The sequence below is a fragment of the Mercenaria mercenaria genome, chromosome 14 (assembly GCF_021730395.1).
Source record: "Mercenaria mercenaria strain notata chromosome 14, MADL_Memer_1, whole genome shotgun sequence".
In the NCBI taxonomy this organism is placed as follows: domain Eukaryota; kingdom Metazoa; phylum Mollusca; class Bivalvia; order Venerida; family Veneridae; genus Mercenaria; species Mercenaria mercenaria.
In genome coordinates, this window is record NC_069374.1 from 13,293,501 (window position 1) to 13,311,089 (window position 17,589).

Genomic DNA, 17,589 nt, shown 5'->3' on the forward strand with positions numbered 1-17,589 from the left:
TTTACTTATCTATGGATCACTTGTTTGGCTTCTTGACCTCAGATTTAATTCAACATTCGTTTCATATTAATGTTTGTTGGTCACAGCACTTAGTATTGCATTATAATGGGTCTACTTTTATTTTGTGTTTGTTTAGTTTGTTTTTTAAAATTTTGTTCTCAAATTTTCAATTTTTGCTCCAAAATTTTTTAAGGTGACGGGGGGAGGTATGTAACAGGCCCGGTACAAACCTTTATCTTTTAGACTTCAACTGAGTAAATGACCTGCACGGATGACATACATATTTTATATTACACCGGCTAATGTTCTATTATTTGACTTCTAGTAAATGTCGTCGGCTGATACGAGGCATTTGATTGGAACGCGCACCGCTAATAACCAATCATTATCACTTGTATGTCATTTTGTTCATGGTTGGTCAATTGCACTTACGGAAACTTACGAAGTTTTGTTTTGTAATGCGTTGCTTAGATACTATTGCTGCGACCAATGAAACAATTGTTAGATCTTTTTACGCGGTAAAATGTGCATAAAATGTGTAAACGATGATTTTTCGAGAGGGTTCTTTCTCTCGCTGCACAAGCGTCGAGTTCCCTCACTTGCTAACGTTAACATGTAGGATTTATACATTGTTAATATGTACATTGTATATAAGTTGGGATAAGACACAGGTTGAATATTAAATGTGATATCTACTTTTGAATTGTTGATTTACTGTAAGGTCTGAACTTTATTCCCGAGTCGGATTCGAACCCCGTACTCGTATTTCTCTTACCAACTGATCTTGTCCCCTAAACCCCGGCTTAGGAAGGCGGTGCCCGTTACACAAGAAAACTTAACAAACCAGAAATATGTCCGGATGAGCAGATGAATATTTGGTTACGCACACCTGTTCAAGTGGTACGCATACAACCCGATGGTGCTGTACTTATAGAGGTGATGGATGACGAACGCGTTGTCATTTCACTCAGTGTCACACATGACTCAGAGTGAAGCATTTTCAGCCTTTCCTCCAATCAGCGCCACTCTTACAAAATCTCTCATTATGGCTGAAAATACCGAGAATACCTTACTAAGCAATCCTATTGGTACATTATTCAGGCGGCATAAGGTCATACGAGGTCATAAAATCGTGCTTAATACGGCACGCCGAAAAAGATATGGTTAATATCCCTATTGTCATGGTTACTTGTAACTTAAGGATACGATATGATGATATTCAACTTTCATAAATTCACTTTGATATTCCATTAAGGTCATACAGAAAATTGTAGTAAACTCGTCGAAAAATTCATTATTATCTATAGTAGCTTAAAAATAGAGAAAATGCGTTATCATGGAAACATAAGCCTCACGATTTATATATAATAATCACATGTTAGAAAGCTAATGCATATAATGATTAAATTATTAAGTACGCAGAATACTTATATAACAGTAAAACCCCCAAAAATAACTTGAAAATGCATGAAAATCATTATTTTCGGTCTTCTTTCAGTATAAAATATTTATGAATGACATGTACTTCAAACCTGGATAAAAAAATTAACGCGAAAGGACAGAGATAAACAAACATGAGATTTTAGTAGCAAAATATTTAGTTGCACGAATTAAATGATTTGCTAATATTTTATTACCTCATGAACATGCTTTAACAAATCGAGTCTTCTCTACCTTACTTGGTTGCATTTTGTAACTTCCTTATAGATTTCATCAGGCAAGTGTCAAGTACATGCAAAAAAGTGGACAAAAATTACGTTGTTTATTCACTGACGTAAATAGATTGCACCACTTCCGTGAAAACGGTTGCACATGTATGTTGTACATTTTGTTGTAAACATGTGCAAGAAGCGTGACATCAATGTTAATAACTTTACGTAAATTATTATTTGATATTATAAAATGCGAAGGTTAGCCGCGCCACAGAATAACTGTATTCTTTTGTATTTCCATGATGTTAATTATACACGATTTGTATGAAAAAAAAGAGAAATACAATAACCAGTATTATTAGAATGATTTTCACGAAGTTCATGTGGGAGGAAAAAGTGGGTCACTAAGATGTTTAGGGTCTTAAAGGTCGTTTAGGCATAAACGCATTGAAACTGCTAGGCTATATTTTCTATATGAAATTGAGAAACTTCCTCTGGCTGCAATTACTATCAGTAAAACTTCTTTTACATTTTCACAGGACTGATACATACAAAGAATTTTCAAAATCTATAATAACCCCCAAGTCGTTGCATATTGATAAAAAATGAATAGTCATGTCTGCTAAGTGCCGTGATCAGTTGAGAATAAGCCCAAATGTCATAATTCTAGCTTTCTGAATAAAATTGACATGTTGGCTGATATGCTGACATGCTGATTATTATTTCGAGGTATTTGCGTCATTGAATAGTGATGTTTTAAACTTGAATTCTAATTTCAGTCACGGACTTAAATCAAAAGCTTGAGACCCGGTTCCAAATATCGTGGGTAACTGATATAATAGTAATTTACTGTGAACTTGTACATACACAAGATAAATGAACCAGAACATAAGTATCATTACTGAAAAAAAAGGAAAAGCAAACGTTGCATTAAGGAACGAATAATTATTACTTACAGACAGATACTTACTTTATAGGAACTGAAAGGGTTAAGACGGACCGAAAACAATTTAGCGTTAGTCATACTGAAATAGTTTTTTTCCTTTTAAAATCGTGTTACTATTTAAATTTAACTAAATAAAAAAGCTGGTTTTAAGCTAAAAATATCAACTACCTGTTTTGAAAAAAAATGGCAGACTTATTTAAATGACAGGGGCCTGTGTCGCACGTATATAGTTTTGGATATACCAACTTTGGTTTAAATATTCGTAACCCATTTAAAATACTTTCTAAATAGCTTTTAAGGAGCTCGGGACGATTCTTCTTTTGGAGTGGAACAATATTTTGTCAAACAACATCATCGCGCTTCATTACCATTACCACATGTCTGCATCGTTTTTAAAATTTGGGATTTGTCGAGAAATCCCGAGAATGCTAATTTGTCTAATGTGAAACTGGTCTCTCTAATGTTATTATTTCATATAAATGTCAAACATAGATCTGTTATATAATTTCAACAAAAGAGCAAAAGAAAAAGAAAGGAAGAAGAAAAAAAACCGAAACTAGAACTATTTGAATTCTTCACAATGAGACTACCCTTTTTTCATTAAGATGTCATAGGAAGAAATTTAGATGTGAACAACAGGCATTTATTGGTTTAGACGAGGCGATTCCAATAGGCATGGCGAACGGCTTTGGATCCTTGAAAAATCTTATATAGTGAAATGAATATAATTATGTTTTAGCTCCTCTTCGAAAGGAAGCAACTGACTTGGAAAGTTCTAGTTTGCAGGTACTATATTATATAAAATATTTGCATTCAATAGAAAGAAAAAAAACCGTTTATTTTTGTATAAACAACATTTGTGCAATGTCAAGAATGGTCTTTTCCAGGAGATTGCACGCGCAATTTGACGTCTTTCACACACAAAAACCACGAAGAAAATGCAATATTTGTTAAAAAAGAATCAAAACTGATTTTTTCAAGTTTTCAAAAGAACGTTTTAGGTTTTGCTAAAACTATTTTTTTCTGACGGCAAGAATCATAATTGAATCGATAAGACTATGCTATTTTTTTCCTTTAAGGATGTTTTAAATAAAAATTGTACCGGAAGGCGAATTACATGGTATTTTGGCTGTATTATTTAGATGTCGAAATATCGATATACTGACTTGTATTTTGATTTGCAGATGCTCATGGAAATCTGACCACTTATTTTTGTAGCAAATTACTGTAAAACGAGTAAATATAAGAATCGAATGCTACTTTTGTGCTTTTAATCGGGTATAAACCACATTTGGACTTTTTGCATATTCACGAAATGTGCTAATTCTTAAATATAAACAGAATTAGGTGAACCGACCGTCGTCTACCGTTAGACCAACATTTTGGAATGTGAGTCCCATGCTGGTGTTTTCGCAAACATTCAATAAAATTTTAAAGACATCAGTAAAATGGTATGCCTGTTAATTAAGGATAGTTGTATAGTTATCATTATTAACGTATTTAGTGACATGCCATTAGTCACGGCGCATTAATTCGTTCTTAAATATTGCATGTAGATCTTGCTATATATCATATAGGAAGTAATCATGATGATAAAAAATGACAGTTCAAAGCCCTGACAGGATTAGAATCACTACTCGTTCGCTACCCTCCAAAATTTCTAAAAAGGTACAATAGAAAATTACCTTTTGAAAACTGCACCACGGAAGATTTGATTTTTGTAAGAAAAGAAATATTTACTTTCTTCAAACTTGGTGTACAACAACCTTAAACAAGACAGTATTTGTGGTCTCAAAATGATTTCCGCTCAATAACTCAACTTAGGAATGAGCCTAAGCGATTGAAGTTTTCTATATAGTAAGCTTTTAATATAACAGAAAGCTTGGTATTTTTGGGGTTTTCTTACTACTGGGGTCAAGGTCTCTTTACTAAAATAGCAAATGTTTGAAATACGCCTAATTCTCGGGGAATTTCCACGTTTCTTGTTCGTGTTCGTTTTTTATGTATTACAAAGCGGATGTCCGCCACGAAGTCGAAAAAACGTAGTTCTTAAAAATATCAAATCCATTAGTTATGTTGTATATTTCAAGAAATGAATTAGATTAAACTTTTACGCAACAGGTATTTCCGTCTGTATCTTTTTTAATAAAAACAACTTTATGCAAATTTTGATATAATACATCATTCAACTCTTATCATCTTTCAATATATATTGATTAGTTTTAAATTTATCCATCCTCTTGCAATTTTCAGAGTTTTCATCATCGAATTAATGAATTAATAAATGAATAAATAAAATTAATCGGAATATTGTAAAGCATAAAAGAAAATGATCACATAAAAACGTTTAAAGAGAGATGAATTTACAGAATTTTATAGGTCAACGTCTCTCACATGATTTAAACAACAAAATTAAAAATATTAAAAATATTGTCACCATTTTAAGAATACTGCCATCTTCGAGAACTGTAAAATCTAATAGAAAGCATTTCTTCCAGCTGCAAGTTATTAATTAACTTGAAAATCCGAAGATACTAACTCTATATTTTGACTAATTTACTCGAACTTCAAACTTTTAAAGTAGAAATTTCGATAAACGTGTCACACCTGGAACTAATGCTATGGCTTGCAAATCTCTAAAATATTTTACATTTGGTTCTCAGAAAAATAAAGGCGAAACTTACGGAAAGCCATGTTACAGAATTAATGAATGTGAAGCACATGATGTATATCTGTTGGCATGGCTCTGTTCCTACCACTAATGAAAATATATTCACTTACTGATTTATCGATCGGTTGAAATATATTTCATTCGCAATGATTTATTGGTTTTCTGGTAAAAAGATTTCATTAAAAGAAAAAATATAAAGATTTCATACGAGTTTTAGCTTCACATAATGTAGGTAAATTATCTTGATATACATAATAACAAAGTACAAATATATTATAAAACTTTGTATATCAAGTGAAAATATGAGCTTGGGAAAATGTAAATTAAAAAATATCTTTGTATACATATTATACGGCAAGAAATGAAAACACATTAATTTTTTTGTTAAAACAGTATGAAGAATGAGTAATTTTCTATAAACCATTTAATTTCTAATGCCTGTTTTCCATTTGTCCTACTTAGAATGAGCTTTTGCATCATATAATTCGTATTCAATAACTTGATTAACCTTAACTATTGCCACCTCACTACTGGGTTTTCACTAGACCTCGACCTGCGAATGACGGTTTTTTCACAAGGGAGCATCTTTCTTGTTGAGTTCCCTCTTAGATCACTCGAGCACATAGTGTTAATGGTGACCTTTTAGGACTGCTGCATGTCTGTCGACCGTCCGTCCACAGTTTGCTTCATACAATTTCTGCTCATAAACAGCTTGATTCAATTTCACCAAGCTTGGCCAGAAGCATCCTGGTATTGAGCTATTTGAAATTTGTTCAAATGCTTCAGCTTGATTGAACAACCGCGTGAGCTAAACTAATACAAAAAATGAATATCTTGTTCAAATTCGCAAGACCCAGAGTGACTATTTTATTTACATAAATAAGCGGTTTCGTCTTGTGGACCTTTACAAAGTTTACTCAAATCATGAAAAAAAAATGAAACAAGCGAGTAGATCTATAGATACGTTTCAGCAGTGAATATTTAAGTATGAGTAGTGAAAATCACGAGTGACACCTCAAAGGTTAAAATGAGAAACATGTTTTACGACATTTTATCACATACCACATGTCCTGTCATCTGTATAAGATATTAAATTTTGTTCACTCCTAAAAGGACACTTAAAGCGAAATAATATCTGTGTAAGCAGCAGCGACTCTCCCCACAATCGAGTGCAAAACACGGAAATGCTAATTTGGGTTAAATTGTAGTTGAGCGGAAGAATACGAGGAACTGGTTCGTTTTGTTATAAATACGGTCGGTTAAAAATAATTTATTTACAAGTGCCATTAACGTGCCTAAAATTGCGGTACACCGACACTCAACAATATCATCCTTATCAGATTAAGAAGTGAGGGGTCATAATATATCTTAACCAATCGCAATGGATGTAAAACTCTGTGCATTATTTTGTATTTGGATAAATTGTTATATGGTATGCTCGGCGGAATATCCCTATTCTGCAAATGGCGAAAGTAAGTACATTTTTACCATGCTTGACGGGATCATTAAAAACAACAACAACAACAACAAAAAAAAAAAAAAAAAAAAAAAAAAAAAAAAAAAAAAAAAAAAAAAAAAAAAAAAACAACAACAACAACAACAAAAAACAAAAAACAACAACAAGAAAAACCAACAACCCTACATCTATTTTGTCTACCCAAGCTGCTTCATCTATGAAAATCGTGGTTTATTGTCACAATATTTTAAACAGTCGAAACCATGAATATCCCAAACGCTTCAATGAAGCAGGGAGGTAGTATCTATATATTAATTCCATGGTTGAAGCCATTTTTTCAAGTTAAATCCTATTTTATGTTCATTATGTTGACAATATAATTTCATGTTGTTATTTATTACCTGACTCAAATGCGACTTGGTGGCCTTGAGTGTGTGTGTGTGTGTGTTGTTCGTTTTGTCCTGATGTGTAAGCTTTGAGTGTGTGTGTGTGTGGTGCACGCGTTTGCGTGCTGGGGGGTTCGTTTTGAGGAGGCTGCGCTTTTGGTGCGTGGCATTCCCTGTTTGATATTTTTCTTTGTTTTTCTGGGGGTTATTTCTGGTTTATCTCTGGATGCCAGAATAGGCACGGACCTGCTGTACGTATTACACCAAAATACTTATCTATGGAATTTGTTCATACTTACTCCATGTACCAAACAATGTGACGCATAACAAAAAGATTAATTGACGTTCTTTAGAAAACTTTGGGTAATGGATCACCCTCGTACATAGGTCTATAATTTTTCCAACATGACTAAAATCATTATATTTAGAATTATCATTGTATTTTCGATGCTGATGTGACGCGTAACAATAAGATCAATTCAACAGTCTTTAAATAGTATTTAGGTAATGAATCGCCCTGGTCTATGACTGAAATCGTTATAGGAATCATCATCATATTTTCGATGTCTGTAGTTGTTTCGCATAAGGACATCATCCTCTCCATGTCCCCATTTTTTTAGTTTTCTCAAAAAGTATTTTTAGGAAAGATTATATCTGCCGTTCAAATATAATTGATGCTGTTAGCGTATCCATAAATTCCATAACATTTATTTTACTTTGTTGCATACCGTATTGTTTGTCGTGGAACCATGAGGCATATATTGTTTCGCCTGACCGGCCGTCAGTTCGTCACAGCTTCTTAAATACTCAAATTTTACTGCTTTCATCCAATTCAAATGGACCTACTTGGTATATATATATCATCAGCATGAAGCGGACATGCGAAACAAAGTCAGGATTATTTTTCTGAGTAATGGCCCTTTTTCGGACTTTTAAGTATTAAAACTTTATTTTCTTTTATAGTGTCAGTCAAATTAAAATGAAACTACTTGGTATACGTCATCAACATGAAGTGGATATTCGGACTTAATTGGGACTCCTTTCCGATATTATTTCTCGATTTGTTGTTTGAAATATAACAAATGCATTCGAAGAGGGTATACTCAATCTCTCCCACAGTTTCTGTCCATGGTCTACATAATCAATATGAAGTGGATATGCGCATAATGTTAGCTTTTTATCCGTGAATTATGGGCCCTTTGGAGTTACCAGTATGACTGGACATACGCGTATATTTTCGGGACATTCATGTACACTTTTATTTCTTGAGTTTTGTCCCATTTAGGACTTTATACACATTACGTGTACGTTTGTGCATTGTGTACTTAACTTCTCAAACAGTTTCGATCCAACTAAAATGAAACTCTATACAAATCATCAACATCAAAAGGACACTTGAATGTTTTCAGGGGCTCCTTTTTATCTTTCATAATATAATCTTTACAAGCATGTTTAGCTGTCATGTGTCATATAATGCTGAAAGCATTTTTTTTAATTTATGCTCGTATGATATGATCAATTATCAAATAGAAAATGAAATAAATCCCTTCCATTTCCTTTTAAACAAATCTAGCAACTTATTAACAACAGAGTAAAGAATCACGGTTCAAGATTTGTAATAGTTTTCAAAGTAAGAAAATCTCTCAAATTCAAAGCGTCACACATTCTAAAGAAATGTGGTGTAAAAAAGCGAGGTTATGTTCACACAAAATGTGACCTAAGTAACATTTATTCTGATTTTTGAATAAGACCCCGTCTTAATTTCTTTTAAATGGTTGTTTATCTGGAGGCAGTCGGTTTCCCTTAGTATTTTTATCTGGATGCAGGAGGTTTCTCTATGTTTTGTATATCTGGAGGCAGGAGGTTTCCCTTAGTGTTGTATACCTGGAGGCATGGGGTTTCTCTGTTTTTTTGTTTGTTTGGAGGCAGGTCCTCTAAAGTTAAAACATGAGTTGATTCGACATTGTATAAATAGATCTCGAAGCCGATATGTTTTTTTTTGTAATAATGATGACCCTTTGAAAAAAAACCCATACACAGAAGATCTTAAAACTTGGTTTATTTATTAACAAGTATTGATTTCAGCTCCGGACCACTGGAATAAACTAGCGGCTAGTGAACTCAAGAAGGCAAAACAGATGAAGCCAAATATTGCAGTAGCTAAGAATGTGATTGTTTTTCTTGGAGATGGTATGGGAGTATCAACTGTGACTGCAGCGAGAATTCTGAAGGGTCAACTCAAAAATAAAACAGGGGAAGAAGAAATACTGAGCTTCGAAGAATTTCCACATGTTGGATTGTCAAAGGTATACTTTGATATTGCACATATTAAGTTTGGCAATAAGGATAAATGCATATCAATTTAATTCAAACAAGTTAAACTGATATTGCATGACCGTTCAAATTCTGTTGGAACACAGAACAAAAATATGACTCATTACAACGTTTTAACTCGAAAATAAGTTGCCGAGTCACTCGTAATGATGTCTCCATTACTTAAATTATTAAAGCGACTAACCCACACATTGTGATTTGTGATTTTCAAAATAATTTTTCACCGAAAGGCAAAATGCCGCCACTGTTTCATATATTTACATGAATGGTTGATCAGTTTCTAATTTCCATAATTACGGGAACATTCGAGTTTTCGCGGTTTTTCTCATGCACTTTTATAAACCGTTGCAACAGTTTGCTTTTTGTAAACATTGATAAACATAGAACAAGAAGCGACAGTATTTGTAGAAACTATCATCACGTGGGCAGCAAACCAAAACTGCGCATGTGCATATTTTGCTTCCGTCACTGATAATAGAGCGCGTACGTATGTATAGGTATCGCGCAGTAGTATGGCTTTATCATTTTTAGCATATGTAAATAAAATAGTCTCTCGTTTAAAAATAAAAGATATCCGAAATAAAATCAATATTTCGCTTGATGGCGCAGAAGGTTGAGTGGATGGATATATATTCATTTTATAGTGATAGTTTTGACGGTCCGAACCTTGCATCCGACGAATATTTTTTTTGTTACATACTTTGTGTAAGTTGTGTACTTTGTGTAAGTTATATTGTGTAGTATCTGTAAACCAATCGATACTGAAATTATGACCGGACAATGCTTTATTAAAAAGTGAAATGTAAGATTGTTATAAAAAATTTAAAATTTTAAAACTTACCCGTCACAGGAAAGCTTCAAATCATAAGATCACAATAAAGGCGGAATGTATTTAAACATAATTACGTGTCAATAGTGACATATATGTTAATGAACAAGTTAGGACTGGATTAACTCGTTTTGTCTTCGTTGAATCGTACTGAAGAAAAAGAAATTAAATACAGTTTTAAAAACAAAATTTTTACTGGTCTGGGAATCGAACTCCCGACAAAAAGTATAATACGAATACCGAAACCGCTCGGCCAACGAGGAATCACTGACTGCATCGTAAACGTAGTGTACTGACTTCATATTATGTTATTGTTTTGTTTGTTTACATTTCAGCCTTCTAAGTAAATATATATTAGATACCACAACATGGATCGAACCAGGCGAAAACGGATAAAACGGCCGACACCTCGTTATCATATAAGCCTCGCAGCTTAGCTCTTGAAATTAAATGAAAATATGAGGCATATGTTCGCTTGGCTGTCCAGATTTGAATATTTGTTGGTTTCTTGATTTGTTGTCACTCATTGTGAAGATATTGATACTCAGACATGGGAAACCAATCTTAATCAAGTACGTCAGAAAGTAACATTCCATGACCAGTTCATATTTGAAGTTTACACAATTTTTCTTAGGGTTTGAGGACTACTTCCAGTTATTCTGACATTGGGATTTAAAGTTCGCTGTTGAATTCCGCTCCAGTCGAGATTCCTACCGATATTTGCAGGGCCCGTGCCCCCCAACCCCCACCTCCCACTAGTCGGCTGATAAGACTTATACTTTTCAATGTTGCACCCTACTATTTTGGTTGGCAAAGAAATAATATTTTCTCAAAATGTATACCCAAAAATGCCCCCAGAGGCCCCAGTCTAATCGTTGTTCCTTTCCGATGAAATTTTTAATTGTTCAATATCGCAATGTAGCAAACTATATGCACCGCACAGGTAACTAGATCCAAGATCAAGGTCACAGTTAAGTCAAATAGCTTGTTTTCCGTGATGCTCCATATCTTCAAAAGTGAATTAATTATAACTTCAGTTGTTGCCTTAAAGACAACACAGAGTGCGCTTTCTTCCCCTTCGTCTTGGTGTTTGAATCGGCTTCATTGATGGCTCTTTAGTTTCATTTGTTTTAGACATATAATCAAGATGCCCAGACTGCCGATTCTGCCGGAACAGCTACTGCATTTTTTAGCGGCGTCAAGACGAACTTAGGGACTATAGGATGTGACGCCCGGGCAAGAAGAGGGGAATGCGCTTCCATGGTGTCCGGCTCAAAGTTAAAAGGAATTCTACATTGGTCCTTGGATGCAGGTTATATCACTTTTCTGTTATCATTACAAGCATGTGAGCAATGATGAAGTGTTAATATCCAATTAAGTCATACCGTTTTGTTTGTTGTCCGACGTATTACGGGACGGTAATTTAACAACATGTAAATTTATGACAAATTACACTTGTATTCATGAAATACCAATTACATTCATTGTTTGATTGTTCAACAGAGAAATTGTATTTGCACAAAATGAATGGCTGGTCATATTTTTATCAATCAAACCCTGATAATGCATAGGTTAATAAAATTCTGGGTCCCTAGTCATTAACATTTAAAGTCTGTTACATTTACTTAGAATTAGTCTTAAGAATGTTATATACTTATTTTGCTGTAACCCAGAATTTAGTAAATTAGAACTTACGAACTGATTGTAGTTCGAAAACAGCGTCTAAACGTTAATATGAGTCCCTGATATTTTAACAAAATGGCTGTGCGAATGACTATAAGCATGAGGTGCATGAAACATATGGGAGGAAAAGTATCATTTAAACCATTTCACCCTTTGTACAACTGTTGCTTTACTAATTACTTTAAAGGTTTATATTTTGGTCAACTAATTGATTTCTTGGAAACCTAACTGACTGATTATTTACACTTATTTGTGTCCACCGAGTTCTTATTACACGTCAGAATTTCACTGGAATGGATTTGAAAATTTGATTTTCCTATCCTGATTACCCAACCAAAATTTTAGTATTTAAGAATAAATGTAATGAACACTTTTTGCCGAAGGAATAACATGGATATAAACACTGTCAAAGATTTGCATTGACAAGATCAATTTTGCCAAAATTCATTAGAAATGCAAGATTTTATCAGTACCTCCCTTGTACCTTGCTTGCGCAACCAAGATAGATTGAATATAGATTAATTACGAAGCTACAGTGTTTTGAAACTGGCCTTCTGTTTTCCGTAGTTGAAATATCTCAATATTTATCAAGTGCAAATGTAAAACTAGAAATTATTTTGACATCAAAAGAAATATTCTACTTTTATGGTACTTTTATATTAAGATTTCATGCAAAGTAATTAAATATACATTTCCCATAGGGATCTTACTCCATGTAATGGGATTTTTTGCTCATTAAATAAATCTCTAACAGAATATATGAAAACTGAAAAATGACATAAAATGTCGCTCAAATGTGAATGACCACCTTTAATGTTGAAGTCGCAATCAGGCAAAAATGCGTTTGTACTATCATGTGACAGTCTCTACGCGCGTAGTGTTTATAGTTTCAGTATGCAAGCTGTTATTATTATAAATAAATGTAATCACAAAATCATCTTCAATGCTTAACTGCAGTACTGAAATCTTTTTTCACAGCTAAGTCGGTAGGTCTGGTTACAACAACACGGGTTACGCATGCCACACCTGCGGCCCTTTACGCACATACACCTGAACGGAACTGGGAAAACGATGCCAATTTTGACGATGGTGCTGGAAACTGTACAGACATCGCTTCACAGCTGATTGACGATAATATCGATATCCAGGTCAGTCATGTGACTAATTCTTCACCAAAAGTGTGCCTCATAGCAATGAAAATGGCCCGAAGTGCTTGAGTTTTGCCTAATTTTTGATAAATTGATAATAAGAATCAATTTTCTTGATTATAAAATGCATATTTTGCATGTGTGCAGAATTTATTTTATATAAAACAAGGTAAGCAATTAACCCGAGAACATATAAGTTAAAACATAGTAATTCAGAAATTTTTCAATATCGTTACTAAGTACAAATAACCTTAAATCGGGAACCAAATGTTCGAATACATACACACGTCAGAAATATATAAATATATAATATTAGCTCAGTATTTTGCGATTATTGGTCCTGATGGCGACTTATTTTAAAGTCCGCAACTCAGTTAATTTTTAGTATTTTTCTATGATTTTTACAGAGCTTCTACTTTTATCACAACCCATAATTATATTCTGATATTTGATATCCTTAAATGTGTGGTTACCAATCAGGGGCGTACCTGGATGATTTTGAACGGTACGCCAGATATGAGCAGCTTAGCTACGAACTAAGCAGAGATGCGGCGAGTGTGGGGTAGGTGAGTGAGGGGGTCTTCTTCTCCCTCCGGATTGGTTTTTGGGCCGCGTCTTAAAAATGTTGAAAATGTTTCGGCAAGAGCTAGATCTATGTCACATTTTTACTACATATTACAATGATAATAATTTAAATTCATAGTTTATCACCCCGCTCATGCTAACTGGCAGGGATCGTGACAGTAACTGGAGCAGAATATAACAATCTTTCGTATAGAGTCCTATGTAACTTTCAATAGCTCGATCTATCTGGCACGATACTTGGCCCGTACTGGTATTCATTAATAATTTATAAGATTTTAAAATGTTTTATATCTATTTCACAATTTTTTTCTTGAATTACTTCGATACAACGATAAATAACAAAATGAATTATGCCAGACTTAGAATGTTGAAAAATCAGGATACTGTGAATTTCTCTATCCAATACACTCCAGGGCACAACAACTTTAAATCAACAGTCACATATAATTATGTTTCAAAATATTTGCGTCACTGAAACAATGTGTCATTCTATGATATATTTTATTGTGCAACTGCCAGGACCCGCGCAGGCATATTGTGTATCGCCAAATGGACCTTAAATGTGTCTGTTAGGGTCACTTCATCTAAACTCTTACCTAATCCCAACTGCTACACATGTGAACAAATCGCATATTCGAACCGTGTGCAAAAGTATTATTAGCATTGTTTATTTATTTATTTGTTTACTTAATATTATCTACAATGTGAAGGTTGCATATTAAAGCAATACTCGCACATTAGGGATACATTATTTTTTTTTGTTGTTATCGTATTTGAAATCTTCGTCAATGTTTGATTTAATGCATGACTTCTGCATCCGCATTTCAACAGGTTTTTTTGATAAATGTGAGTTTTCTCACGCTAAACGTAACTTTTTTTCTAGTTAACGTAAACAACATCTAATTTTGGCAAACGCAAATTAAAACTGCGTAAATTGCTAAATGGTATTTCGGTATCCATATTTGGACATAGATTGATAGATTAAATTGCAACCATTAAAAATATTCAATATCACGCCAAGAGTGTTATATCTAGCATAACTTTTTTCTTACTCGAGGCATCGGCTGATGATTTTTGTTTCCCTGCTGCTCTTTTGATTTACCAATAAAACACGTGTCATTTGAAACTTGAACAGCAAATCAAATCAAATCAAATCAAAATTTATTTATTGTCGGAGATATTTAACAAATTAACATAAGCTATGTATAGCTTTTTACCGAAACAGCAGAGTGAGACGGGTGTCCTGTTTTTGTGCAATATTTTTTCCGACATGTCCAAATTGAGTACATCGAGTTTCAGGGGACATGCATAGTGTTATGTTGGTATATTTTTTAGAAAACAAACGCTCGGTCGTTGCCATAGAAACTTGCATGCACAGCAGATTTGTTAGGTATAACGACGCACCGACACATATTTAGGTCATATGGAAACTTTCTAGCTTTGATGGCGGAGGAAGACCCCAGGAGCCCCTCCGTGCATTATTTCATCACGGACGGCCACCTAGGTAGAACCACCGACCTTCCGTAAGCCATCTAGATGGCTTCCTTACATGATATACACAATAGATTCTCTTTTCTGACAGAGTATAGCAGCTTGGAGTTTGTGGCAAAATGATTCCCCTGAAGTATAGTACTGTTAATTGTATGTTTATATAAACTATAGATGGATTTACACTTTGCGCGATCCTTAGCAACGGTAGTAAAATTTCGCGCATGCGCACTCTACGTAGGGCAAAAAGACATGACCGCACAGTATGAACTATTTTAAAGTTATATCAGATTTCAATCTGTTCGGTCAATATGCGTCTGTATTATAAATTACCACTGCAGGACAAAGGAAAATATATGTAAATCTTTGAACATCCACAACTGCCTTGCTAAAAATGAGATACTTTAACTAATGTGCATTATTACTGATAATTAGGGATTCATAATGAACAGGCAATAAACTATTTTTCAGCAATATTGTCTTATTTTAAACCTATTGCATAGTACTGTTAATTGTTTTCAAATCGGATCTAGTATGAGGGTGGGATCAAATGTAATGAAACCAATGCTGTTAAATGACAACTAAAGGTGGGATTACGGAAATCTTTATTTCAAACCTTCAAAGTACTCTCCTTTGACAGATACACAAAGTCTCAATCTTTGAAGGCTTTCTCATACTCCATTTCAGGTATATCTCTAAGGAGGTTGAATATCGCGGATCCCAACTTCTGGCGGGATGTATTTGTTTCTACCAGCAAGCTTTTTCTTGAGTCGAGGGAACAGAAAAAGTCCCAGGGCGATAGATCGGAAGAATAGAGCGGGCATAGACCCCCTGTTGTTGACCAGTTTATAGTTTCCAGAATTACGGAAACATTCGAATTTTTGCAGTTTTTCTCATGAACTTTTATAAACCGTTACAACTCTTTATTTTGTAAACATTGATAAATATAGAATAAGACGCAACAGTATTTGTAGATGCTATCATCACGTGGGCAGCAAACAAAAAGTGCGCATGAAGTTTGATGGGTCAATTCATATACTCGTGTACCGATTAGGGAAGTCAGCATGATTTACTTTGCCTTATCTAGGTAAGAACCGCTAATCGTACCGAATAACACTACCTAAATAACGGACCGTTCCATTATTAAAAGTACACAAACATCGCTCACCGCAAAACCGAACTATAGGTAGTGCACTGTATTAGGGCGTTTAAAAGTGAAAACAAAACAATAACATAAAATTAAGCCAATACACTAAGTTAACGATTTAGTCGGTGATTCCTCGTTGGCCGAGCAGTTACGGTCACAGTATTTGTACTTTTCGTCGGGAGTTCGATCCCTATTTGTTTTCAATTTGCATTAAATACTTTGTGTAAGTTTGGTTTTCTCTGTGTTCAAATTTATTGATCTGTTTCTTATTTTCGTATAAAATTGGTAGTATCTATAAATCAGTCAATCCTAAAATTATGGCCGGGCAATGCTTTTATTAAAGTGAAGTTTAAGATTGTTATAAAACTTATGAAACTAACCCCGTACAGGTTTAGAAATATCACAGGAAAGCTTAAAAAAACATTAGATCATATTAAAGGTGGAATGTATTTAAACATAATTACGTGTCAATTGTGACATATAAACATGTTAGAACTAGATTTACTAACTCGTTTTGTCTTTATTGCATTGTAGTGAAGAAAAAAATAAAGACAAAATTTAACGGGTCTGGGAATCGAACTCACGACGAAAAGTATAATACAAATACCGTAATCGCACTAGGCCAACGAAAAATCACTGACTGCATCGTAAACGTACTAAGTGTACTGACATTGTTTTGTTTGTTTTATTTCAAAACGCCACAATAGTGTGCGACACCTGTACGTTTGCATTCTCTTGACAACCACGTGATGTTTGCTGACGGGAATTCCGTTTTTTTTTATAAACCGGGAAACCCTTATCAGAAATTGTAGACGAATGTTTTTATCTTTAATTTATTAGGAAAACAACGATTTTCTACAGAATTAGATGAAAAATACATTGTAAGAACCTCGAATATGCAGCATATAGGTGAATATAGCAAAAGTTTGATTTTTTAAAATCTGATATCACGATGTGTAGGTTAGTCGCTTTAAGCCTTTTCATTTTCACGGTGCCGAGTTTGAATTGTACGCACAGGCGTATAGGCGTATGCCCAGGTATGTCCCTACCAATATAAATCATGTATATTACTAAGGTACTGTTGCAAAATGGCTTTATAGCCGACAAAATAAACCATTCCAAGCCAAACTAAGCGTTGGTGTTTACCAAAATTTCAATCGTACATTTCTCACCTAAACCGCGCAGTTCGGTGAATGGGTACCTAGTTTATAGAATAAGCGATAATTTATCTTCCATCGTGCACCAGTCACATTGTCTCAATATT

General features: G+C 34.1%; 1 protein-coding gene across 1 annotated transcript in view; it reads left to right on the top strand.

The window, feature by feature from the left end:
* Window positions 1-6,217: 6,217 nt before the first annotated feature.
* Window positions 6,218-17,589, top strand: part of LOC123526422 (alkaline phosphatase-like) — a 29,390-nt gene continuing 18,018 nt past the window's right edge. The window contains exons 1-4 of the mRNA XM_053522485.1: window positions 6,218-6,741; window positions 9,197-9,417; window positions 11,409-11,586; window positions 12,906-13,105. Coding sequence (XP_053378460.1) covers window positions 6,651-6,741; window positions 9,197-9,417; window positions 11,409-11,586; window positions 12,906-13,105 — 690 coding nt within the window. The 5' untranslated portion in view covers window positions 6,218-6,650. The remainder of the gene's footprint in view (window positions 6,742-9,196; window positions 9,418-11,408; window positions 11,587-12,905; window positions 13,106-17,589) is intronic.